Source organism: Notechis scutatus, chromosome Z (genome assembly GCF_049901735.1).
Source record: "Notechis scutatus isolate UNSWTSFEM ecotype Mainland chromosome Z, rNotScu1.2, whole genome shotgun sequence".
NCBI classification, from domain to species: Eukaryota; Metazoa; Chordata; class Lepidosauria; order Squamata; family Elapidae; genus Notechis; species Notechis scutatus.
The window spans coordinates 102,288,748-102,316,741 of record NC_142025.1 but is presented as its reverse complement, the minus strand read 5'-3'; the positions used below and the strand labels follow the sequence as shown (position 1 = coordinate 102,316,741).

General features: G+C 37.4%; 1 protein-coding gene across 3 annotated transcripts; it reads left to right on the top strand.

The window, feature by feature from the left end:
* The first annotated feature begins 6 nt into the window (after window positions 1–6).
* Window positions 7–26,201, top strand: CCDC47 (coiled-coil domain containing 47). 3 transcript variants are annotated; one of them, XM_087945724.1, is made up of 14 exons: window positions 7–117; window positions 310–423; window positions 4,665–4,918; window positions 8,711–8,818; window positions 9,738–9,912; window positions 10,676–10,797; window positions 11,856–11,921; window positions 13,070–13,171; window positions 15,832–15,942; window positions 17,533–17,618; window positions 18,771–18,829; window positions 19,590–19,699; window positions 21,628–21,795; window positions 23,591–26,201. In XM_087945724.1, exons 2-14 carry the CDS (start codon window positions 414–416, stop codon window positions 23,669–23,671), a joined length of 1,452 nt encoding a protein of 483 aa, XP_087801850.1. In that variant the 5' UTR covers window positions 7–117; window positions 310–413; the 3' UTR covers window positions 23,672–26,201. The 3 variants fall into 3 exon arrangements, with proteins under 3 accessions (XP_087801850.1, XP_026525448.1, XP_087801851.1); XM_026669663.2 differs by lacking the exon at window positions 310–423; XM_087945725.1 differs by lacking the exon at window positions 7–117 and having other exon boundaries at window positions 310–1,162.
* Window positions 26,202–27,994: the final 1,793 nt, after the last annotated feature.

The following is a 27,994-nucleotide window of genomic DNA, read 5'->3' as shown; positions in this document are numbered from 1 at the left end:
TATGTTACGGGGAAGAACGGCAGGGCGGAAAAAAAAGCCACCCTGTTGGGATCGTTCAACCTAGCCGAAGAGCGAGTTGGTCTTGGGGACGTTGAGAGGCTAAAACCCTGGTCTGAGGTATCGCGCAGGAGGGCTTGAGGACTTAAGAGATCCGGGGTGGGTGGGAGGGGAGGGAGCTCTCTCTTGTAGGGCTAGATAGTAAGGTAAATAGTAATGTTGTTCCTCAGTCAGGAAAGGCGTGGACGTGGACGTCCTGGGAGAGGAAAAACGGCCCCAAATTGGCTGTACACGAGGGTTTGCTTCTCACAGGTGTGGGCTGGGCCTGAGGTTGGCACCGAAGCTAGCTTTCCCCACCTCGTTCCCTCCAGACGACCTGAACTGAACTGCACTCTTGGCAATCCCGGCCACCGTGAATGGCTGAAGGTGATTTATTCTGGTTGGGACAGGCTCCCTTGGAGATCTGGCTTGGATATACTAATCATTTCCACCGCTTTTTACACACCCCTTTTTGGGGGGTATCTAGGCCAGTCCTGCGGACGCCTTTCACACACATCTTGCTAAACTGAAATAATAAAAATGGAAACTTAGAAAGCTGGTTAGTACAGACGGGCAGGAAACAATTGTGTGTATAAAGCTTTAAAAAAACAAAAAGGCTATCAAATTCCTGAGGGTATATGTGGGGTTTTTTTTTTGTAGCCTTCAGTGATAATAATGTTAGAAACAGCGAGATGTCAGATCCGTCACGCGCTCAGAAATTTAATGCTGCCTTCTTGAAATCCTAACATTGGTAATTTTTGGGTGTGCCAAACTACACCTTCCATAAATCCATCAACTACTTTGAGGTTAGGCAGGTTAGGCAGCTTGATGCTTTCTCCAGGAGTTACGGGACTTCAATTCCCAGTGTCCTTTGTTAACATGGGAAGGGGTAAAGAATTGTGGGAGTTGTATTTCAGCATTCTGGAAAGTAATCTGTATCATTAAGCCTTTGATCACAGAAATAAATATGAAAATTGCAACCAACATGCTATGAAGATTGAATTATTTAAATAATAAATTATCCATTCAAGTCAAACATATGCTAGTGTCAGGACTACTGGGAAACTACAGTATGCTGTTTTTTAAATAGAATCTAGTGGTCTATTAATCATACAGTGGCCATTGGGTAAGTATAATACTCTGCAATAACTTAACTGCATGTGTAAGTTATTATGCCAATAGAATGATTTGATTCTTAGTTCAAATTCTAGTTCAAAATATAACTTGATTACAAAGGACAATGAGTTGGACTGATACTTTTTCTTCTTCTCAATTTTTTTTATTATTTCTTATGCTATTTTTATGTTATATTGGTTAATGGTCCAAGGAATGGGTTTTATAATTTTCAAGAAGAAAATTAAATTAAAATTAAAAACAAGGATTTGTGAGTTACTTTTTCAGTGACAAAGCTAGGACATAGGCAGATTTTTAAAAGTATAATTTAATTGTATATCACCTGACTCTTAACTATTTTTATTTTTTTGCTTTCATGTTTTTTCATATTATAATGACAAATGGTCACATAATACAATCACTTTTGGATTGAATGGGTGAGGAGAAAAAGATTGATACCCAGTTGTATGCATACAGTCTTCGGCTATAACTGGTGATTTAAAAACCATTCATAGTTACAAAACACCCACTGGGGAAAATAGATTTGCTTAAAGATCCTGGTATTTAATGACTGTTGTAAAAAATAATGGTAAATTCAAATACAGTCATATAGTACCTGGACTTGTGACTGTAATTCGGGCTCAGTTACAGACCTGTCTCTCAATCTTAGCACAATTTTATTTTTGTCTCAGTGCCTGGAAGTAGGGAGCAGTCTGGATAGAAAGGAGCAGTCTGAAGTTTAACTCTAGCAAGACCAAATGGCTTTGAGAATCATCTAGATCTGGAGATCTTTCCTTTTTAGTTCTGAATGGAGTTATACAGACATAGCTAGGAGGACCTTTGCATAAATCCATGTTCTGTGCCAAAGGGCCCCATTATTAGATGAGGAGACCGTATTCATAGTCACTCATGCCTCAGTGACCTTGCATTTAGAGGATTGCAGTGCACATTATATGGGACTTTATTTGAAGACCACTCAGAACTCCATTTAGTCCAGAATGCAGTAGTGGGTTACATATGGGTATGCTTGTTGTTGCCTGAATGGCACTGGTTGCCAGTGAGATTCCACTGCCATTCAAGGCTTTTTGTAGTCACTGGAAAAGTCCTTAATAGCACAAGGTCTGGATATTTGCATAATTATTTGTATCCAATTATCTCTGCTGTTCCAACAAAACACAAAGCGTTGGCATATTTCAGGCCTCATCAATTAAACTATCATCTCATGGGATCAGGAGGCATGTGTTCTCAGTTGCCAGGGATTCTCTGTTACTATGCCTTCCCTATTGTACAACATTCCCTTGAAATTTGGATGATTGGAGACCTGCTAGCCTTGAAGAAAGGTCCTTGAAGGCCTGGATATTATGCAAACCAATAATGTTTTGAATGTGAATTCCATTCAGTGTGTTATATAATGATTTCCTTTGTGTTTTTTAATTTAAAAATATCCGTTAATTGTCCAGAGTTGCATGATAAGCAAGCAGCCATGCAAACTGAAATAATGTTTTTGATGTTCTGGAAGAATAGGGTTGCATTGTTTACATTAAATATGAGCCCAAGAAGTTTGGGTTTGGCATGGATATACTTATTAATAAGTAGTTTGGGTTTGGCATGGATATACTTATCAATGGGTTTGGCATGGATATACTTGCTTATTTGGATAAACATGATTTTTAAAAAGATGCTGGTAGACACGTATAGTAAGCATCTCTACACCAGATATGAAACATCTTCCTTGTCTCAGGGCATATGAAACATAATACAGTTCAGGAATTCAAATAGTCAGATTCAGGGTAGGAATCCTTTTGTTGTTAAAGCATGACAAATTTAAAAAGTGTGGAGTCACTGCTAATTTATTACTCACAGCTACATTATACTAGTAGATTCTGAACTACCTTTTTCCCACTCCCTATTTACATGTTACCATGCTATCTTGGGTGCTAATTTCTGATAAACTCAATCCTAAACTTGTGAAACTAAGCCTGAGATATTTAAAAGACATTTTTAAAAAGTGTTTCATTAAATGCATATGATTACTGATTGTCTGAGTCTATTCTGTCTTAAATTGTTCATATCCTGAAGGCTTAGATGTAATAGAATTCTAATTCCTTCACTGCTCAAAAGATAGCTGTGGTAATGTTTTATTACTATAAATTTAATGGGAGGGGGGTTTGTGTGCCTGTTCTGTGTTTCAAGGCAGGTTGGAGATAGATAAATAAATATCAAAATAATTTAAACCAGGGGTCTTCAAACTTGATAGGTTTAAAACTTGTGGACTTCCAACTCCCAGAATTCCACCTCCAGTCATGTTAGCTCAGGAATTCTGGGAGTTGGTCCACAAGTCTTAAACCAAGCCAAGTTTGAAGACCCTTGATTTAAACCTCAGAACTTATATAATTTCTTTCAGCGATCCATAGGATTAGTTAATCCTTCTGATTATCTTTTTTCATAAAGCAATTTTAAAAGAAAATAGGGAATCTGGGATATGTATTATTTTATTTGTAGCACGTCTGCTATTTCTGTATTAATAACACTAATATGAGTATTATCCAGTTTGATCTAGTAGTTAAGCTCCATGCTAGAAACTCTTGCCTGTAAGTTCAAGTCTCACCTTAGGCACAAAAGCCAGCTGTTGACTTTGAGACTATCAGTCTCCCTCAGTCCAATAGTGTTGTTGTTGTGGGAAAGGATATGCCCGCTGTCTTGAATTATGTACGAAAATAATAAAGGCAGGATTTTAAATAAATCTAAATTTAAAAAATCTAAACAAAATTCTCAAATATCATTATCCAATATGGGAAAGATGCCCAGAACTTTAATTCAACATTTAGAAAGTCATATCTTGCCCTTCTTACAGAAGATTGTGGTTTTCATTTCATGTAATGCTAAAGTAAATTCAGGATGGCTATAAAATATATTATACATTTATTCTGTGGAATGCACTATTAATTATTGGGGTTTAGTTCCAGTTCCTGTTAATCTTATTTAATCTAAATTGCTTTAGAAAAAAAAAGATATTTGTGGAAAAGATCTCCATGGAATGATGGCTTATTATTAGGAAAAAGTAATTTGCAGCATTTTATTATAAGTTCTGATTGCTAATGATAAATAACAAATTAGTTGAAAATTCACTTTGCTATCAATCCAGCCCACACCCTATGGTTTTTGTGGAGAAAAAAAATGGCAGAGGGAGTACTAGGTGCACATGGAGGAAACTTATGATTTTAATTATTTTTTATTATTATTGTTATTATTATTATTTTGGGTATTACATTTTTGAAAGTGCTGTGCAAGATGAGACAATTATTGATTGCGATACAGTACTCCTTTTCTATTTTTTTCAAACTGACCTATTTTTACCACTGCAGAATTACTGATTGTGATATAGTGCTTTTTTTTCTAGTTTGTTTTAAACCGACCCATTGTTACACTGCTATATTAAAAGAAAATAAATATTTTGACCTTGAAAGATTTTTGACCTTTGCTATTTTTTATTTATCAAGTATTTTCTTCCCCAGCAACAATGAGAAGTTGGTGCTTTTTAGTGGCTACATTCTTTATCCCATGGGGTCTTTCTTTGGCCAAATTTGAGGAGTTTGATGACGATGACTTAGTGGAATATGATGATAATGATTTTGCTGAATTTGAAGATGTGATTGACGCAACAGAATCTCCCCAGCGGATTGTTACAGCAGAAGAGGAAGAGGAGGAAGCCACAATAGAACTTGAAGGACAAGATGAAGGCCTTGATTTTGAGGATGCTGATGGACAGGTGATGTGAAATGAAGGAGTTACCTTGTGTTTTTTGGTGCAAAAAGATAAAAATTATAAGACTATTACGAAATCCAGTTATACTGTGTATTTTCTTTAGTTTGTGTGCATCTGTGGTGTATATCTTCTTATATAATTTATTTTTAAAAAAAACTTAAGCCACTGTATAAAGCTTGATATGCTTAAGACTAAGTAAGACAAACAATGGAAACAAGTTAGTTTGTTATTTTCAGTGCTAATTGGCCAGTTTCATTGGCAAAATAAGATTTTGATTTCAAAAAAATCAGCAAGGAAACTTGTGTTGAACAGTATCACAGAATGCTGGAGCTATAATGGGAGTGAGACCATAATTTGTGTAGCCTCATCTGATATATACATAATTATTGTAATTAAGCAATTCTGGAACATCAGATAGCTCCAAATATCTATTAAATCAGGAGTGGGAAACATGCTTGTCGACAGAAGCTGCATTTAAAAAAAATATTTTTTGGGTGCTCCAAGGGCTGCAGGAAGAACAGCTAGAATGTAAGCAAAGGAACGGGATCAATTTTTATTTCTTTAATGGAAGTTGTAGATTTTTTAAAAAAGTTCAGTGTAGATACTTTAGGTTTACCAGAGATTTAAGATAACCATTGTACAGTTTAGTGTAACAGAAGGACTGTCAAAAAACAGAAATCTCTGCTGAATTCTAATGGTACAATCTTGACCATATATAAGCTGTGGCTTGATATATCTCTTGTAGATATAGTTTAATGCCTGTAATTAAAATCTGTCTGGATCTTGCATGTGATTTGGAAAGTATTCCGTATTCCTGTAATAGTCCTTGCCATAGACTTTTCCATGATGATTACAGAGCAATCCTATATATGATCAATTTATAAACTGTCGATCTGTATTTCCTTCTTGTATTGAATTTACTAGGCCAGAGCATCATGTATATCATATTCTAAGAGCTGAACAATAGTGAACTATGTACAACCTTCTAACTTGTAATTTGTGATCTTCCAATAGCCTATGATTATACTACTGAAATTCAGAAGCAAAATAGCTAATTTTGGCTGTGAAACTTTGCTGTTGGGACTTTTTGTTTGTTTGGTTTCAAAATTGAGGGAGGTAATACAAGAAGCTTCAGGGAGCTGAGCTGATCCTATTTTCATTCTTAATACCCTTCAGCTCCACACCTGAAATGGCAAAAATTCATCATTTTGTTGCCAAATTTTGCAAGCATGATTTAGTGGTAATTAGTGATTGGAAACACATAAGAATAGAAATGAGAATGGTCTCCTTTCCATTCCTACCATTTTAATTTAAGCAAAAAGTCAAGAAACATTTGGCCAAGCTTCTTCTAATATGATCCCACAGAACTGAATTTCGACATTCAGTTACTGAGTGACTGCCCATGCTTAAGTAGAAGATTGTAATTAGGAATCCAGTTTTCTTGCATGGGCATTCATATCAATGTGCTTCATATTCTGCTGCATTTGTAGCATACTTTTGGGCATTGCACTCTTTGATTAGTTGAACTCATGTGATTGAATTCCCAAAATGCCTTTTCCATAATGCAACTGGACTTTCTTGGCTTTTTTCTTTGTAAATGTTTTGCTTATCCAAGAAGCTTCTTCAGTTCTAGCTGACTGGAGGGGAATGGAAGGATTTATATTCTTTGCAATCACTTGGTCGTTAGCATTCTAAGGGTCAATCATTAGTGTTAGCTCTCTGAGAGTCATTGAAGCCTCTTGGGGGTTTATCTATATCATAAGAGTCATCTGAATCAGAGTGTAAATGGGTATGGAAGCTTCTTGAGACTGCTGAAAGAACTGTATTGTAAATAGGTTTGGTGGTATTGCATCTCTGTTGGGGGGGCTGCTTAATTTTAACATGCATAACCTCTTTGATCCCTCTTTCAAACAAGTGGTCCCTGCTCTCCACAATGTGAATGCATAAATATTGTGGACAGAAACATTAAGTTTATGTGGGACGACATTAAAGAAAATAATCTGGCCTTCCTGGACTATGCAATATACATCAAAGAAGACAAGAGCCTCAACAATGAAGTATACAGAAAACCTACATGCACAGATCAGTATTTACATTTTCATTCTTGCCATCCACCGGAGCACAAATTGGGAGTAATCAGGATCCTTATAGTTTAGTTTAGTTTAGTTTATTATATTATTGTCATTGCACCTCATACAACAAAATCAAACACCAGCTTCAGAGCACATCATGACCATGACCATGACCATGAAAATAAACACAAATACACATCCTTCACACTCCACATATTGAATTGAAACCCCCCGACACTGCACCAACACTGCACTACATAGTAGAATTCAACAGAGCTACTGCCCTGGGATAGAAGCTGTTTTTCAGCCTATTTGTCCTTGTTTTTATTATTCTGTACCGTCTGCCAGATGGTAATAGTTCAGAAAAAAAAAGTGCCCGGATGAGATGGATCTTTGAGAATGTTTTGAACTTTCTTAAGGCAGCAGGAGCTATAACGCTCTTCCAAAGAGGGGAGAGGGCAACCAATGATCTTCTGGGCAATGACGTTAACCCTCTGGAGTGCTTTCCTATCTGCCATTGTACAATTGGCAGATCATACAGGGGTGCAGTAAGTTAAGATACTCTCTATGGTGCAATATGTATCATTGGACTGAACGTTTGCCTACTAGCAAAGAGGGGAAAGAGAAGGAACAAGAACATATCAAGGAAGCTCTCCGAACATGTGGCTCTCCTGATTGGGTCTTCATCAAATCCATAAAAAGATCTGACAGGAGCTCCTTCATAACAGACAAAGAGAACAACAAATGAAGCAATGTTGGTATTCCATATGTTGTAGAAACACAAGATATGTGCACATTTTAAACTCAGGAATATATCAAGGCAGAAGCTTGTCCAGCTGAAGGGCAAAACACCCACACACAAACAATGTGGTATATGCAGTGCTTTGCAGCGAGATATGTTCAGTACATTGGAGAAACAAAACCACTTTATAAATGCATGGCACAACACAGGAGAACAAATTCATTAGGACAAGATTTAGCAGTCCCATCTGTATTTGAAATGTTTTGTTCTTTTGAACACAGCAAAGTTCATATTCTACACAGAGAGAATCTAGATTAAAATTGAATGGCCTTTTCTCAACAGGGAGGGATACAACACCAACTATCTCCTGTTTACAATTCAGTCCTTTAGCAGTCCCAAGAAAGTTCCACACCCATTTACACTCTGATTCAGGTTACTCTGAGAAAATAGATAACCCCCCAAGTGCCTCAATGACTCTCAGACAGCTAACAATAATGACTGGCCCTCAGAGGCTAACAACCAGATGACTGCAAAGAATATAAATCCTTTCGTTCCCTATAGCAGGGCTGTCAAACTCGCAGCCCGTGGGCTGGATGCATCGCACACTGGCCACACCCACACCCAGTTTAGCGAAGGGGGGGAAAGTCACGCTATGTCATGTGGCACTGCCGTGATAATGAATTTGACACCCTTGTCCTACAGTAAATTAGAAGTGGAGAAATTTATTGGATGAGAAGTGAAACATTTTCAGAGAAAAACTCCAGAAAGTTCAATTGCCTTTTGGAAAAGTACTTTTGGGACAACATTGACTTGGATATTGAGAACTTGTGGACATGTAGACAAGTGATTGAATCAATCATCAATTAGTAAAGATGTACATGTTGTCTTTTAAATAGAAAAAGCAGAAGATATGTTTAAAAGATATTTACTATCTCATTTTCCTGAAACAATGGATATTTCTGTGCATTTTGCCTTATTGCAGGAAAGTGATACAGAAAGTGAGCCATATGATGATGAGGAATTTGAAGGTTATGAAGAAAAACCTGATGCATCTCTTGGCAAAAATAAGGATCCTATTACTATTGTTGATGTAAGTGGAGATTATGAAAAGTTATACGTAATCGCTAATTAATGTCTCATATTAGGTTTTCTCCTGAATTATTATAATTAAGGTTGCAATCATCAGTGTATCTTTACTTTGAATGAAATACAGATAGACTCTCTCTGCATGTATGTGTATGTGTGTACACAAGCATTCACACACACATCCCTACTTACCTCTTTCTCTCCCCCTCCCCTGCAACATAGTTTATGCATTTATGTTTTTTCTCTCCCCAAATTCTTCAAAAGCACCAGAACTTTTCTTGGTAGACTTTAATTGGTTGATAAATGGAGGTGATAGATGGAAGGGGGCTTTTTCCAAAGGTAATTATAAACCCTGGCAAATACTGGTATTCATAGTATCACTCTGTATTTGGACATTAAAGCTAAAGAGCAAAGTCTAGATGCTTAAAGCCTTGCTGAACTATAGTAAATCATAGTGAAATTATATAAACTTAAAGAAAATAATTCTTAACTGCAGTATTTCAGCAGTAAAGGATCCTTGATGCCCTCTGAGCTTGGTTGTTTTCTTGTAGACATTTCATTACCCAAACTAGGTAACATCATCTCTGCTATTGTAATTTGAGTAATAAAATACCTGCAAGAAAACAGCCAAGCTTAGAGAGCACCAAAGACACTTCATTTCAACCCTGAACTATAAATATTTTCATTTATTGGTATTTCAGTAGCATTCAGTGGTATTTCAGAGGATTAAAATAAATTTATGATAAGAATATATTATTATGTTGATTTAGTATTTTTTTCTGTGCCTGGAGTTAGAATTGCTGATTGCTAAATTAATAAAACCTTAATGCTGATTATAATGAAGAGCCAAGATTTGGGTTGGAAATGGTTCCCCCCCCCCCACTTTAAATTGAGTAGCTTTTAACAAAGGTCACACTCACCAGGTGCCTGCACATCTTCAAAATAGTTGGGAGAGTTACTACATGGAAATTTTAATGGTGACTGGACTCCTTGCTTATATCATGAACTATATCATTGGAAAGAATAAGAACAATCGCCTGGCCCAGGCCTGGTTCAGTAGTCATCGAGAACTGCTTGAAAGTAACTTTGCACTAGTTGGTGAGTTGGCTTATGAATTATCCTTACCTTCTTCTCCCTTTTTTGTATGAAAACAAAATTACAGACAAAATCCAGGGGTTCTTAGAGTTAGTGCAGTTCAAGGTAGTATATATGATAATGTAGTTTTTTCAGGAAGAGGGCTTAGAAAACAAGGAACATTAATTGGTGTGTAGAATTAGTCAGGTTTTAAATCTCCTTCAGAGCCCTTCTGTTGCTTGATGTGAAGTATCAAATGTATGGAATCACCATAATTTAGCATAAAAGAACTAGTTTAGGAGGATAATGAGAGGAGGAACTGAGACACTGAACACTGAATAGTGGGTGATAAATGGCATAATTGAAATGGCATTGCTTAAACTTTATGGACTCAAGGTTTTGGAAGGAAAAAGAGATCAGAGAGAGAATTAGTTATTATATAGAGGACAGTGGGGGTCAAAATCATTAGATCACAGAGGAGTAACAAAACAGCGGGCAGTATTTTATGGGAGCTATCACAGTGTTGCATAAAATGATGAATTGGGATCAGTCAAAAGCAGATGAATTGAGAGAGAAGTTGTGGTAAAAGCAAATTCTTACCTATGTGATTAAAGTCATTTAAAGCTTTTAAGGTTCTTGCTGGCACTTAGAAGAGGCTGAAAGACGACAACAAAGCAGCAATACTTGCATAATGTGTTGCTGTAATTTGCTCTCACTGGGAATATCATCAACAGCAGCTCAGTATAAATAATAAATGCCCATTAATTGGTATATCCTTTCTTTCAAGGTGATGATGGCACAAACAAAGAAGCTATAAGTACAGGCAAACTGAACCAAGAGAATGAACATATCTATAATTTGTGGTGTTCCGGTAGAGTGTGTTGTGAAGGCATGCTTATCCAACTCAAGGTATAAGAAATTCCAACTCTAGCAGTGGATTGTCTTGCAATAAACCAACAAAGCTCCTGGAATGCCAGTTGTTTGGAAATAGCAGCAATATTACTTTTCTCTGTATTAAAAAGGAAAAACTGGGTTACCAACAATGAATGCTTGTGCTGAAAGAATGTTAAAATGATAGAAATTTTTGAAACCTTGGAGCCAGAATAAATTATTCTTCTGACATTGGGGGGAAAAAATCATAGATGACAGGCAAGGCTCTCAGAGGTCAGGATTTTGAAAGTGAAGGTTTTATCTTCCAGTATCTGTGTTGAGAATCTCAGGTTGTAGGCACATGAAATGACCTGGCAGATACAGCACTGGTCTTGAAGGTTCAGCAGTGTGTACATTTAATAATTAAATACCTTGCAAAAAAAACTTCAATAATCAAGGCTGAACTGTATATTAAGAAGAGAAGAAGCTAGTTCAGTTGGCAAGAACTGGTATCATATAACTAGTCACAGCTAACAACAGTATTCTGAATTTGCAATATCTGAACTGAGTTTAGAGTACTCCTACAGCCCATTGTGCACGTCTTCTATCTCACCCACTTTCTCATGAGGAACATGGAAGCAAGTAAATAAAACATATCCCCTAAAATGAGTCATTCCTTCCTCCAGTGGCTTAGCAAGATAGGAGTTCCTCATTTCCCATTTTCCCTGGGAAAAGGCAGCACGATGCAAGAGTCCTAAAATAAAATCTTGTACTCTAATTTTGTTCACTTAATAGCTTCTCCTAGGTATGGATGTTATGGATAGGCCCTGTATATAGTCTGGAAGTACATCTGAGCATATCTTGTCTTGCTTGATGTCTGGACTGTAGAAGTTAATTTTCACCATCTGGGTCCTTAATATGTATCAGATGCCTTGTTCTGTGGGAGAAAAGCGGCATAAAAGTACATTAAAATAAACTCCAGAACATATCTTTTGCACAGATTATTATTATTATTATTATTGGGAATGTTCATTGAACTACCAGTCTTAATGGAGGGATGAGAAGTTCTCACACTTTTTCACTTTTTTACTTTTCAGTTTCTTAAGAGACAAGACTTGCTGAATGTTCTTGCACGCATGATGAGGCCAGCCTGTGACCAAGTGGTATGTGTTAATTTTATAATCAAAAATAGCTTGAGTGAATTATATTCATAACACTTGTTTGATTAGTGTATTAAAATTTTAGGTCTGAATATGTGATGCTTCTACTCTCACAGTGGGAGTCACTGTTTTCTGTTTTTTCTTTATAAAAGTTCACATTGTAGCCCATATGGCTGCAAAAATAATTTTTAAGTTTTTGACATTTTATTTTAAATTCCAGAAGCAGCATGTGTCTTAATAGAAATTCAGAGTCAAAGCATGTGGGTTTTATCATCGTGTCAGTTGGCATCAAAATAAGTATATTATATGCACATTTTATAATCAGATTGGAGACTTTTTTTTTCTGGGAAATGACCAATATTATTCTGATGGCATGCTGCAAATAAAAGTAGGCAGCAGTACAGATCCCTAATAATACTAAGATAGTCCTTGTTTAACATCCACTTGTTTTAGGGATTGAAGTTATGACAACACTGAACAAAGGATACTTATTACACGTCCTATTTGCAGCCATTACAATGTCCCTAAAGTCATGTGATCACTTAGGCACATGGCAACCGGCTTGAAATTATGACATCACAGCATCTTCCAGTCATGTGATTAACATTTGCAACATTCTGTGCTAGTTTCAAACAAGCAGATTCAATGGGGACACTTGCAGGAGGACTCAACCACTTGATCATGGGATGCTTTACACATGGGATGTGCCTCATGACAGCATTCAGGATTGTTCGTTTTCATAAATTGATGCAGTCACATGACATCAGCCTTACTATTGTGATGCTTAGCATTGGAATTCCTGTCCCAATTACTGTCGGTAAATGATCACTACTTGTATTCTACAATATTATATGAAATGAAACAAAATGTGTCTTCCAGAAAATACATGAGATGAGAAACTGTCTGCCTTTTTCATTATTTTAAGAAATTCTGCAGTTATTATTCTTTTACTGAGAAAATACTATAGTGTATTTTAGAGATCCTCTGAATAATCTTGGGGCTCTCCTTAAACATTATCTGGTCTTGGCTAAATTGACATTTGCTATTCAGATCATTCTATTTTTTTACGATATGATCAAACTATTATTGTACTAGTGAACCTGCCTATGCAAAATAACCTATGTGTGCTTATTATTACATGTGTTATCCAGCAAATAAAAGTTACTATGAATGATGATGATATGGATACCTACGTTTTCGCTGTTGGGACAAGAAAAGCCTTGGTACGGCTTCAGAAGGAAATGCAGGACTTGGTATGTATTGGAGCTGTGGGAAGCACTTTAAAAAAATTGGGAGTTAAAGAAGGAAGATGAGGGAATTTTAAAACACGTATGAAGCCTTACAAATGGTCCAGGACTGTCTTAACTATGTGTTGTGTAAATGCATTGTCTTCTCATAATTAATTGTATGCAGTCTCTGAATTTACTCAATGTGTTTCAACATGGGGCCGTTTCAAATGTACGGAGTAGTCCTTGGGTTACGACACCAATTGCAACCAGAATTGTCATCACTAAGTGACACTGTCATAAAGTGCAATATCATGTAACTGCAGTTTAGCAACAGCAGTTCTGGCAGTCCGAACAACTATAATTAAGTGAGGATCGTGCAGGTTTGTTAATCAAGGGCTTTATATGACGGTGACTTCTGACTTTCTGACAGCTTCTACTATGTTGACTTTCCTTGTGGAAAATCAGCAGAGAACATTGGAAATTGTGATCCTGCGACTACATATTACTGCAGTGTCATAATCACAAGCCAGGCACTTGGATCACATATTATGAGGAAGGTGTAATGGCCAGAACTCTTGAGGACCATCATTCAGTGCTGTTGTAATTTTAAATAGTCACTGAACAAATGGATATAACCAAGGACTACCTGTACTTACATACCAAAGTTTGTCACTACATTAGCTCTATTGGCAGATTTCTCTGACTCGTGTCCTTTCTTTCTCTCATGTTCTTCTATGCCATCATTCTCTAGTTTGTGATAAGTCTGATTTGCAATGTCAACCTAGTTAATTAACTTTATAGCTAAATTGGGCAGGGAACCATTATGTAGCTTGGGATGACAACTTTTGGGGACAGATCTTATGAAGGAAGGGCTTTTTATGTTTCATTTATATGTATCTTCAATTTATATGTATCTTTATTTTCAGCAAACATAGGGATTTAAAACCTCTATTGTAATCTTTTTTTTAAACGTGAAAAATTATGCTGGAATGTGAGATCTTTTATTCCAGATTTAGAACATCTCACAATCTCTAAAGGCAACAAATTATTCTTGTGTAATCAGTTGAGCAGGGTCTTGTTCTAGTTCGGGGGTCAGCAATGTGTGGCTCTTTGGGCCCTCTCCTGTGTCTCCCTGTTGGATGATCCCACCACTGGTTGGCCCCGCCCCTCACCTCCTCTCCTAATTATTCCTTGCCTGTCCTGAGAAGGGAAGGGCGACAGCGGCAGATAGAGACTCATTCTGTATTCCAGAGTGAGAGTGAAACGTCCCTCTACTTGCTTCTTCTTCTAGCCCTTGTTGGTGCTGTGCGCACCTCGGCCACTGGAGGAGATGCGCGGCTTTTCTCCGCCCCAAGACACTGGCCGAGCCGGCTGCAGCTGATGCTCTGCGTTGTAATGGGCTCCAGGAGGAGAGGACGCAGTCTCCCCCATTGTGAAGTGTGCTAAGTTTAAGTGTGCTGCACGAGGTGCTGCAAGAGCAGTGATCAGCATCATCCGCAGTCTGCCCAGCCAATGTCTTGGGGCAGAGAGAAAGTTGCGCATCTCCCCATATTCCTCTTGCCGCCTCCATGGCTGCTCGTTGCTCTTGCAGAGCCTCACACAGCACACTTAGACTGTGCAAGGTGCGCACAGCAACAACAAGGGCCAGAAAAAGAGGCAGGTAGAGGGGTGCTTCAATCCTGCTCTGGAATATGGAGTGAGTCTCCATCTGTCGCTGTTGCCCTTCTCTTCCTGGGGCAGGCGAGGAGTGAGTGGGAGGAGAGGGTGAGGGGCGGGGCCAGCCAGTGGTGAGATCATCTGAGAGGGAACCACAGCAGGGGGAAAAAAGAGCTTCATTTATCTGGGAAATGACTCTTGATTGAAATCATATGGTAAAAAGCACCCAAAGAAGAAGAAAGAACAATTTCAGCAAAAAAACAAAAACCCAACCCTCGCCTGTTTTGGGAAATGGTTCAAGAAGAACACACACACGAGAGAGAGAGAGAGAGAGAGAGAGAGAGAGAAAGAAAAGAAAGAGAGAGAGAGATGAGTGAGAGAGAAAGGGAGAAAGATGAGAGAGGGAGAGAAAGGGAGAAAGATGAGAGAGAGGGAGAAAGAGATGAGAAAGAAAGAGAGATGAGAGAGAGAGAAATGAGAAAAAGAAAGAGAGAGACATACGAGTAGAGAGAGATAGAGGAGATGAGAGGGAGAGAAAGGGAGAAAGCTGACAGGAAGAAAGATGAGAGAGGGAGAGAGAGGGAGAAAGAGAAGAGAGAGAAAGAGAGATAAGAGAGAGGGAGAGAGAGATGAGAGAGAAAAAGAAGGAGAAAGAGATAAAAGGGAGAAAGAGAAAGGCGAGAAAGAAGAAATATATATATATAGAGAGAGAGATTCAGTTTACTAGAGAAAAGAAAATATTGGGAGCCACAAAACCTGGGTAAGCATAGCTGGGGAAGTGGTCATGTGACTAGGTGGGAGTGAGTGACGTCGAGTTGGCCACGCCCACCCAGATTTTGTGGCTCGCAGTGTTTTCTTTTCTATGGGAAATGGGTCCAAATGGCTCTTTGAGTGTTTAAGGTTACAGACCCCTGTTCTAACTGTTAAGTTCCTAAATCAATTTCAGAGTTTGGATTAGGTTGATCGGACATTTAACTGTGCAAGAAATAGCAGATGTACCTTATGACATAGCAATTCCTTTTTGGCAGAGTGAGTTCTGCAGCGATAAACCCAAAACTGGGGCAAAGTACGGGCTCCCAGAAGCACTGGCTATCTTATCGGAAATGGGTGAGGTCACAGAAGGAATGATGGATACAAAGGTAATGTAAAATAAATAGTTAAAATATTAAAGTCGCGATAATGCTCAATTCTCATGAGAGCATTAAGAGTACAAATTTTCATATTGCTGGGCATTGGAAAACCCTTATTCGTTTTGTTTATTTGTTTTAAAATGAAGTATTTTCTATCTTGAACGGTTCTGAAAAACTGAGCATTCAGTTTTGGAAATAAACATATGGCTTGCAGAATAATTGGTAAATGAGTGCTGTATGTATTGTCATAGGGTATAACAGGTTAAGTCTGAAACAAAGGTTACCCCAAATCATGCTGTTCTAGGAAGATACTGAATAATTCTGGGCAAATGTATACTTAGTTCATTTGTCCCACAGTTTGGTTTTACATAATGATTGTACACAGCATTTTCACAGACCCAAAGTCTGGCTAGTTCAACTTGATTCCTTTTGATGAACTCAAATCAAACATACCTAGAGAATATCTCTAGCATGATATGAGCTACATGATAACTTTCTAATTTATGATGTCAGTCTGATTGTTGATGCTTTGCTTTTTACTGTTGATGACTCATACCTTGCCATATCTCATCCATAGACAAAAGCCATGACATACTTGTTTTGCTACTAAGCTCGTGGAATTAATTTCTGCTTAAAAAAAACCACATAGTTGGTAGGTCTGTCAAAGAAAATGAGAGTTAAATAAAATCTCCAATTCCAGAGATAGTTTACTGCTGATACTGTCACTAGAGACCATGGATGAATTTTTAGAACTTTGCCCTAATTCAGCAAGACTGTTGTTGGAAATATTATCAAATTACAGGTAGTTCTTTATTTATCAATCTTTCATTTGAAGTTAGGATGCTGCTGAATGAATGGTGGTTATAAGCAATCCTCGGAATTCTACCTATCCTAGCATCCTTGTGGTCAAATGATCACAATCTGGGCACTTGGCAGCAGGCTCACATTTAACAACCGGTTGTAGCGCCTGTGATCACCAATTGCAACTTTTCTTATCAGTTTCCCCAGAAAGTTAATGGGTTAAGCTGACAGGGCAGATTGCAAAATGCTGGGATTAGTCTCCTTCCTCTGTGCAATCTCCCCTAGCCCCTCTGCACTTGTGCAAGTCATGCACCCCTTTGCACCTTCTACAAGCCTCCCATGCCTCCCTCACACACTCTTCTTGAGTGTTCCCACACCTTCCTTGCATCCTTATGTATCCTCTCGCACCCTATCCTACCTAGCAGCAGCCATTTACCTGCTGCTGACTTGCTTGTAAACTGCCTGGGACTTGTAACTTTTATGCTAGCTTCCCAACTGACCTGGCTGTGTGGAGCTGGCAGGAAGTTTTGTTGCCTAACAACTGTGGTTCAGTTAATGACAGCAGTCAGGACTGCAGAGATTGTGTAGTTGCATTTTATGACTACATCACTTATTGACTGACACTCAGCTCCCAATTGCTTTAATAAGTCGACAACTACCTGTATTTTGCATACACAGTGAAGACAGGGAAATGGTTGCTAGCCTTTCCCAATGGTGTGTGTGTGTGTGTGTGTGTGTGTGTAGATAGATAGATATGCTGCTATGTTTAATATTTTAAATATTTTTTTATTTTGGTAGATGATCCATTTCCTCACACATTATGCTGATAAGATTGAGTCAATTCATTTTTCAGACCAGTTTTCTGGTCCAAAACTTATGCAAGAGTGAGTATGGCACAAAATATGCTTTTGTATTTCCAAATGAATATTGCACTAAAATTTGCACAAGGGAAATTAGAGGAGAAATTTAGTTTAATAACCATACTCTGACAACTGTATTGTATTGTACATTTCTGGTTACAATAGTCATGAGTTGGGAATGATTATCCCTTCAGCAATAGAGCATATTTTACAGTATGTTGAATAAAGTATTAGACATGTTTGAACAAAGGTGTTAAGTAAAAGAGCTCAATGTGATACTGCTATCCCAACTATTAATACCTATTGTAGCTATTGGAAAGATGAGCATTTGCAATGGATTCTCTTCCAATAATTGTCCAGATGCCATTATAGATAGATAGTGCTGCATTAAATGATTACAGCATTTAAGTACCACAAATGTTTATTACATTTAATTATGGCAAAGTGCAGAGAAGGATCTATTACAGCTTATTTCGTGCTCAATAGATAACATAAATTACAGATCCTCTGCTGCTGATGAAGAAGATCCTGCATTCCTTTATTCTGTTCTTCCTACATGGGAGAGGTGTCTCTAGAATGGTACCTCCTGGTGACTAAATCTTTTGAGATAATGACCAAAGAAGCTGTTGCCAGATTTCTCCTCCTGGCTTTCCAATGGGCTTTATGATGGGAAATTCTACCAGGATCATAAGTGTTTTTTGTTAGGCCCTTCAGGAGGCTGAAAGACAATAACAAACAGCATGAATAATGGTTTCTAAAATATTATTTTATTGACCTTCTAATAAAATATATTAGTTACAAATGATGCTACCAGACTCCTGACTTTTTATTGCCATAGATCAGGGGTCTTCAAACTTGACAGCTTTAAGACTTGTGGACTTCAACTCCCAGAATTCCTCTTCCAGTCATGTTAGCTCAGGAATTCTGGGAGTTGAAGTCCACTAGTCTTAAACTTGCCAAGTTTGAAGACCCTTGCCATAGATTAACGATGCTCCTTCTTGCAAGAAATTTTACAATTTATAATCTTGTAAGATAACCTTTGCTGTCACGCTTGTGCAGCTTCACCCAATATAGGAGCCTACTATGAAGTAACTTTCTATTGGTAGATATTGCTGTTGCCATTTTTTGGTGGTTTTTAAAATCCCTTTACCAGTGCTTCTTTTTGTTCTCATCCAGGGAAGGCCAGCCTTTGAAACTGCCTGAAACTAAAAAGACACTGCTATTTACTTTTAATGGTAAGAATAGGCTCCTGTTTTGAATAGCTTTCCTTAGAAAACATAGAATGTTACCCCTGAGAGTATATCTCAAAATCAGAGTATAACTTAGACTTTAGGACCGATTATATTTCTAACATTTGTTTGGCTCCAATTATAATTTGGCAGAAGGATGGGGTTAAAATGTAGTTAAAGAAAGGAAAGATGGTGGGTTTATGGGAATTTTACCAGAGACACCGCTATTATTGGCTATTTAAAAATACCGTAAATTGACTTGGCTGCCTAACATTTAATATTAAGTAGAATAAAATATCTCTTAATTGCTATAATTGTTAATTACACTGTATATGAATTTCTACCATAGCAACTCAATAATTCTATCAGGAGTGTTACAGATAAATGCAGATTAGAATGATGAAGTGACTTTATTAAAAATTTCTAAGTTTGGTTCCTAGAGTTGTCCTTCATCATATCTATCCTACCTAGCTGCAGAGTCTTTTGTTTTGCTCTTGCTTATGTCGTAGAGTGAAGCTTATCAGTGTATGATGCAATGAGTTTTGTTTTTCAGCCAGCTTGTCATAGAGTCTGATACTAATTCAGGACTGAAAAGCAAGTGACTGGGCCAAGGTCACCCAAGGCCATCTCTAAGGGATGACTAAATCAGGACTTCCCAGTCCTTGTCCAGGGCCTTTCCCACTGCATCATGGTGACTCTTATTTGTACACCCCTATACATTTTAATTCACAATAAGACTGAACAGAAATGTCCTTCTTATTTATAGTACCAGGTTCGGGCAACACTTCCCCCAAAGACATGGAAGCTCTGCTGCCACTGATGAACATGGTTATTTATTCTATTGATAAAGCAAAAAAGTTCCGTCTGAATAGAGAAGTAAGTTTTATGTTAACCTAGTATATCATTATGCTAATTGTACATACATGACTCATATAATGAAAATGTTTTAAAATCCATGCAATCTATGTCTCAGGTACATTTGTATTCCTTCCTGCTCTATACCACCATTTCATTCCAAACAGCCAAATTGACTCAGCATCAATGTCCAGGGGACTGTTGGATGTATTCAAAAATGTTACAAAGTGAATAGGAAGTTGAAATTCCTCTCCTCCTTTTGGTCTTTAGCAGTGGGCTTTCAAAATATACTTTTATAGTCTAGGAGTAAATTAGTATCTTTGTAAAGTGGAGTAACTGCTGATATTTCAATCTTCTATGAATTTGTCCAGTTTCTTTTAAAACTATTTGAATTGGTGGATGGCATCACATATAATGACAGAAAATGGCATAGTTAAGTATGCATTCTCTAAATAACTTTATTGGTGTCACTCTCACTCCATTAATGTTAAAGAATGCCCTGAGTTACAACAGTGTGAGAGGAAAATGTGTCTATATTATATACCTCTATTTATATTTTCCCTTTTATTTTTAGGTTTATTTTGCACCCCCTTCCAAATTATTCTAATATGGAATGTTTTTTACATTTTCATTGAGCTTTTCATAATGATTTTAAGGTATTTTTTTAATCTCCCAATCACAGCTAATTAACTTATTTCTGAAGCTTGGCTTTTTTTTTCTCATGTACCTCATTTGCACTTTCTACCTTGAACTTGGAAGAAATTCTTTAGCAATCTTTGCAATCATGTTTTAATTTTATGGCTGAGCAGCTTATTACTATCATTAAACACCATCTCTATTGAAATTAAACAAGTCATTAGATTTTGTTTGGAAAGCTTGATGTATTGGAAAATGCATCATCATTAACATTGCAAGTAGTCCTTGACTTACTACCATTTGTTTAGCAATTGCTAGTGACTTATGACTAGTCCTTGTACTTATAGTGTTGTAGCTTCCCCACAGTCATGATCAGAATTCGGACACTTGACAACTGGCCTGTATTTATGACAGTTGCAATGACCTGGGTCATGAGATCACCATTTGAGACCCTTCCAGCCAGCTTTCAACAAGCAAAACTATGAAGAAAACCACTTCGCTTAACAATAATGGGATTCACTTAACAATAATGGGATTCACTTAACAATTGTGAGGAAAAAAAGTTGCAAAATCATACATGACTTACTTAACAGCAAACTTTCTTGTAATGGAAAGCCTGATCCAAATTGTGGTCGTACCTTAAAGCTGTACCTTTAGAGGACCGGAATTTTGGACCATTTTTCCACAATATGAATGAGTTCGGAGCTTCTTTCTTTTTATGGTAAAAATTAGCCATATCTTGGATTGGGTGCAAAATCTAAGAAAGGAAGGGTTGGGAGCTTAAATATGAGCTGTTCGCTCTTCCCTCTGCATGGAACTACTGTCTTGAGTCTCCAGAACAAGCAGTCAGCAAATGATAAGGTAATAAATGATACAAAGTCACATTTGTCTCACACAAATATTTTATTAGATCAATGTGTTATAGGAGCCTCAAACCCAATTCAGGTTCAGATTCTAATAAATAAATTCCTGAAGATTTTATCTTTGCAAATAATTTGTTATGATATTGCTTGATGTATTATGTCAAACCTTTGTTCATGACTCCACTAGATGGCACTAATTCACTTCGAAACTAAAAAAAAAGAACCTGTTATAAGAGTTGAAATCTTGCAAATAACTAAATCTTACATGAGTTTTATGTTTTTGCATGAAATATCAAAATAGTTGGGACATTAATAAATGTTTTAGGTTTTTGATGCCCATACTGTCATGGGGAATCTTACAATAGTTCCTACCAATTGAAAAAAGTTGCTGATTGCTGTACTATGTGTTTATATATATGACTTTGCATTTCTTCTTGCTTTGGGACAAAGGGAAAACAGAAAGCAGATAAAAATAGAGCACGTGTGGAAGAAAATTTCCTGAAACTGACTCATGTTCAAAGACAAGAGGCTGCCCAGTCCCGCCGGGAAGAGAAAAAACGAGCAGAGAAGGAGAGAATCATGAATGAGGAAGATCCAGAAAAGCAGCGTCGTCTAGAGGTATTTTGTTCAATAAGCTTACTATATTAGAAGAAGCATGCTCGGCCTATAGGAGCCATTTTAAACTAGGGAAGTTGCTAAGATCGTTACCATAAAATGATTGACATGGGGCTAGCAACTTGCATGAGAAATTTTGTTCTGCGTATCAAACTATAAATTTGCTCCTTGCAAGAATCTTACTCACACTATAAAATTATATCATCACCAGCCCGACAACCATGAGCAAAACATATATAAACAAAAACAATTCAAAGATATCTGCACTTAGTGCTACAAGCAATATGCTACAGAAATATATATAATCTTTTATTGCTATAGAAATATGTATAATCCCCCTGCAGAAAAGCATTCCAGTGTCACCTGCTCACATGTTCTTTTTTCCAGAATGTTGAAGATTCCAGTGGTTAATATTATAAACAATTAAACTTTCTGGTCTGGGAGGAAAAATGTACATTCTGTAATTTGGCCAACCCATGTTAAACGGGGCCCAAAGCCCAAACTAATTGCAGTCTTTTATAGGTAGTCCCCAACTCCGGGACCAGAGTTTGTTGCTAAGAAAGGCAGTTGTTAAATGAGTCGCTGCCAATATTATGCTCTTTTTGCCATAGTTGTTAAATGAACCACTGCGGTTGTTAAATGAATTGGGAAGTCATTTAGTGAATTTGGCTTCTCCCATTGACTTTTGGAAGCTGGCTGGGAAACAAATGGTGATCATGTGACCTGGGGTGCTGCAAATGTCATAAATATATGCCGATGGCTAAGTGCCTGAATTTTGATTATATGACCCTGGGATGCCATGATGGTCATAAGTTGGAGGATCAGTAGTGAGTCACTTTTTTCAGTGCTGTTGTAACTTTGAACAGTCACTAAATGCATGGTTATAAGTCAACAACTACCTCTAATATGTTTAGAGGAGATAATAAGACTTCTAACTTTCACATGATTTTCTAAGAAGAATCCTTTGTCTTAATTAAAGTTGTTTTGGGCAAGTTATTTGTAGAAGCCTGTAGTAGCTGAGTATGAAGTCTTCCTGGAAAGAGTAACAACAGACATTGTCACCTCATCTTATTTCTGGAGAGGGAGAAAGGCAGTTGTTTCATGGTTTGTTTGGTGGACACTATAGTACCAGTAATTCCTTTTCAGGCTTTAAAGTGGATGAATTCTCTGCTTGTATTTCTGTTGTAAGATGCATGGCTTATAATCCTGCTTTATATGGATAAATTCTCTAGCTAGGTTCATATGTTAACTACGCTTACAGCCTTCAATAAGCTGTAATCACCTTGTTCACTAACAGAGTTAAATGACAAATCATGGCTCAGAAAACATTGTGTTTGATTTACATTGTCATATTAAGCCAAAATCCATCAAATCCCATTACTGTTAGCTCTGCGTAAGACCAGCATCTCTGTGTAGTACAATTCTATTAGTAGCAGCAAAGCCCTCTTTTATAGTTTACAATCAAGCAGGGGATCTAAGGGCCAGTTTCGGTTCCTTAGGAAGTTATAAATTAATCTTGCCAAGGCTGGGGAAATGGTATCTAATTCAGTGCTTGAATACTTCTGTATTTATAAAAAGAGATCCATTTGGAAGCAGATCCATTTTTTATTGCATTGAAAGCATTTGATCACCCACATAGTTCCAAAGTAGTAGCGGCAGATTTTTGTGTGGAAGAGTAATTAGTATTTATCTCATAACAGTAAACAATCTGCTACATTTCCTTGGTGTCTTTGACTTTGCTCTGCAATCAAACACAGAATCCAATAGTCATACAAAACCAATAATTTATTTCCTACAGGAGGCTGCCTTGCGCCGTGAACAGAAAAAACTTGAAAAGAAGCAAATGAAAATGAAACAGATCAAGGTGAAAGCTATGTGAAAAACTTATTAGGAAGAAATATCTTTTTGGTGCCAACCATAGAATTGCAATTTGCTGCCTACAATGAGCTGATTATATTCCTGACCTTAATCATTGGCCACTTAAGAACCACTTTTGATGATAACTCTTGTCACTCATGGGATTATGAATGAAAGTTTTTTCCCTCCATGTATATTGAGTGCAGTTGTTCTTAAATCCATTGGTAACAGTTTGAACACAACGTTTAAAAATGTGTTTATGTACTGAATTGCTTCAACCAATGACACCCCCCCCAAACAGCAAAATTATACTTAGTTACCAATAAAATAAATGTATTTTAATCCACATTTGGATTGCAATTCTGAACCTAGTTCAATTTTCTTTAATGACTAGGACTGCTGATAACAAATGTTTTAATGGTGCAGCCCATTTTGATTTTATATAACATGCAGATGTGTATATAGAGAGTAGTTTACAATTGTCTTCCATATTGTTAGATTTTTCACCCTACTTTCTTTGGATGGGGTTCTAGAAATTTGCAACATTCTTTCAGATGCTTTGATTAGATGCATGGTGTATGTGTATGTGTGTACACATTCCAACACACATACACACACACACACACACACACACAAAATGTATGCACGTACTAATCACACACAAATGTATGCATACACAGACACACACACACAAATTCTTGGAATGTACCAACAATGCATACGCACTTTGATTATATTTAGAAAAATGGGCAAAATAGAGGGAAAAACTAATAACCAATACTTCATATTAAGAAAAAAAATGGTTCTTTCATAGTTGGTGCATCTAGCACTATTGACATCTAATAACTACACATAAAATATATGTGAGTCTCATGCTTCTTTGTAATGGTAAAGTGCTAAACCAGTATTACAGTTTTGCATACTATTATGCTGAGAATTCTAGAAAAACTGCTGAATATGTGTTTGAGATAAGCAAAAATAAATCTACAAGATAGTAATTTCAGTGGTAAATGTGTATGCAGATAAGCATCTCTTTTATATCTGCTGTCAATGTGTGAGCAACTGGGGAATGGCGTGTATTTGCCTTAGAGTTGATTATTATTAATAATATAATTAATTTAAAACAATGTAAATGCTACCTATTAAGTTGGCCTGACACAGAATTTGGGATACACCGGTGTGTCTTTCTGCAAATACCTGCATGGCAAATGAAGATCTTTGTGGGATCAGTCACATGATTCCTCATACATTACCTAGTTGCTGAAAATCATTATCTTCCACATAGCTGACTTCTTTGGATTCATTTTTTCTAATAGGTTTGTTGTATTTTCTATTTCTGCATATAAATCATGCTTACTGATTTGAAACAGGGTGTATGTATTACATTTTCTCTCTCTTTTTAGATAGATGCCTAGATGTTTTAGCAGCTTTCTTTATATTTTAATGTACTTTTCTAACTATATCATATTCCTCCAGCATTTCTCTGTGTCTCTGTAGCTGTTAACTACGTAAAGTTGACAAGGAACCAGGGTCTAAATAACTGTGCAATTAATTCACTTCCCCCTGCTTCCAGGTAGAAGCCTCTTAGAGGATTATATCCAGTGGTGGGATTCAATTATTTTAACAACTGGTTCTGTGGGCGTGGCTTAGTTGGTGGGCGTGGCTTGGTGGTCATGTGACTGGCTGGGCGTGGCCAACTCAACATCACTCACATTGAGGCACGCATCTCCTCGCCTGGCCTCTCATGACTGTGGGGATGCTGCAACAGTCGTAAGTGTGAAAAATGGTCATAAGTCACTTTTTTCAGTGCCATTGTAACTTTGAATGGTTACTCCACACAAGCAAAGTACCAGCAAAGGGGGAAAAGAAACCTCCAGAGAAGTTCCAGAGACAGGAAGTCTAGTCCTGCCAAGAATGTAATAAGGGTTAACGGAGAGGCAGTTTCTGTAAGCAACACCAGAATGTTTCCTTCCTGCCTTCCTTACAGGATTAGACCAGTAATTTCTTCTAACAACTAGTTCTCCGAACTGCTTAGAATGTTAACAACCGGTTCTAGCAAATAAGTGCAAACTGGTAGAATCCCACCCGATTATATCTCTTAAACATTATTTACTAATTGTATGTGTTGGGGAAATTAGAATCTGGATCTTCTCCCACTTTGCAGTCTTATGGAATTGCTGCATTTTATAAATGCTCAAGATGGCATTTGACTGTTTCTGTATAACGGATTTTTTTGCAGTGAATTTACTAAGAAGAAACTTGGGGGGGGGGTTAAGCTTCATGTATTTTCTTGATTATGCTTTTATCACTGATGCAATAACATTAAGCTGCTCTTTAAAACAGCATGTGCAAAAAACCACTTGTCAGAGCATGAACATGCATAGATTCCTTTTGAATGCAATCTACAACCCAAAAGATATTTTAATTTGTGATTTTATATAACTATCATTTATGATATTTTACATCAAAAATGGCAATCCTATGTGGGATATATTTTAAACTATTTTGTCAATAGAAATTATACCAATTGAATAAAGTTTTGTTTCACAGAGGTCCTTTTGTAATGGAAATATTTAAAAGCTTGTTATATAATTTAATGCTAGTAAAAGAGGGGAAGATAATATTATTGAGTTCTCAAAAAAAGGAGGTTTCAAGTCTGGTAAACTTCGTAAGACAGTCATTTATAAAATCATGTAAAGAACAACTAAAACTAATCCTCATGTTTTTCTCCACAGTTTTATTGCTAGGGGTCTTTCTTTTGGTTCATTCCTTAATTTATTAATTAATCTTCCTCTGCAAAGAAGAACCTTAGGCATGTAGGGGGGGAAAAATAAAAGCTAAACAGGAGTGAAGCATATCAGCTTTTTATCCCTTCTCATAAGTTAAAGTACTCTGCAAATTACCAGAGGTATTTGGTATTGAATATTTGTGTGTTTTCACATCTCTGCCTAATAGTGCAACTTCTTCAGAAGAAGTTAAAAGAAAGCGATGAAAGTGAGACCATACGAAAAGACTGGCATATGGTTAGGTAACGTAGTACCTTTATCAATGACCTCTTATATAAGTTGGTACTTCCGAAGTATCCTGTTCGACCTAAGTTATTAATTTATTCTTTTAGTAAAAAATAAGAGCTGGCAAGTTAGCATACTGCAAGAAAAAAATGGCTTAGATCATCACTTCTATTTTTACACCATTCTTCTGAACCCCCCATAAGTTCCATAGCTTTTTTTTTTAAATAATAAAGGTGAGTAGTTGTAGCTTTGTTTACAAGTATACCATCCATTTGGGAAAAAAACATGGGAAAGGTGGGGAAACTTCCTGGGGAACCAGAAGAAATACAGGAGAAAGAAGCCTCATCGTGTCACATTTCAGAAGTATGAGTCGCTATGTCCACCTTGGCAGCTGATATTCTCAATTTTCCACAATTGTCCACCCATCCTGAAAAATGGTTTGTGTCTGGGTTACAACTTCTCTTCTTATAATTAAAGGCAAAGCATTGGTTTTCCAATGTGATTTCTACTTTATTGAATCTCAGACTTTGATTAATTATAAGCTGGCTTCAAAAATTATACAAAAGTCAAACCAAATAAGTCACATTATTGCTTAATACAATATATGAATGAAGTTCTGCGATATACTCCAGGTCAGGGATTGCCAACCTTTTGGACCTCAGGGACCAACAAACTCATAAATCCCGCGGACCACTAATATGAATTTTGACTTGACGGTAGCTTGCTGACATTGGGAAAGTTGGTCCCATATTCCAGAGCTGCAGTAGTCATAGGACTGGCGCAGTTGCTCCTCCACTCGGGTGCACTGGCCTGCCATGGATTGGAGGAGCTGCTCCGGGATTAAAAAAAGACCAGTCTTGTGACTACTGCAGCTCTGGAATATGGGACCAACTTTCCCACTAACATCAGCAAGCCATCCTGGGGTAGTTTTCCCTCCCCCGCCATTTGGTCTTACCTTCCAGTTCCAACTTGCGTGGTTCTACTCAAGGTAAGATTTGCGCTCGGCCGAAGGGTGGGGGCCAGCAGGTGGGCAGGCGCAGCCTTGTGTTCCCACGCAGCCTGGATTAATTGCTTTGGGGGGAGTGCTTTGGGGGGGGGACATTTCTCTGCGGACCACCAAAATTTTCTCACAGACCACCAGTGGTCTCTGGTCCACCAGTTGGCAACCACTGCTCTAGATGCCAAGTGGACTGTTTAATTGTAACTTGGATGCATCAGTGGTTTAAAAGAAAAATCAATACCCAAGAATGTCTGGAAACATGTTGAAATACCTCACACTGCTCCAGCAATTATTTTACATTTGGCAGCTGGCAAATTTCAAATCCTGTGATCTC

Bases quoted from the DNA above. Each gene is read 5' to 3' on its own strand.
- CCDC47 (XM_087945724.1), top strand. The intron at 8,819-9,737 runs GTAAGTGGAGAT...CACACTCACCAG, and splicing joins ATCCTATTACTATTGTTGAT to GTGCCTGCACATCTTCAAAA. The intron at 10,798-11,855 runs GTATAAGAAATT...TTTACTTTTCAG, and splicing joins GCATGCTTATCCAACTCAAG to TTTCTTAAGAGACAAGACTT.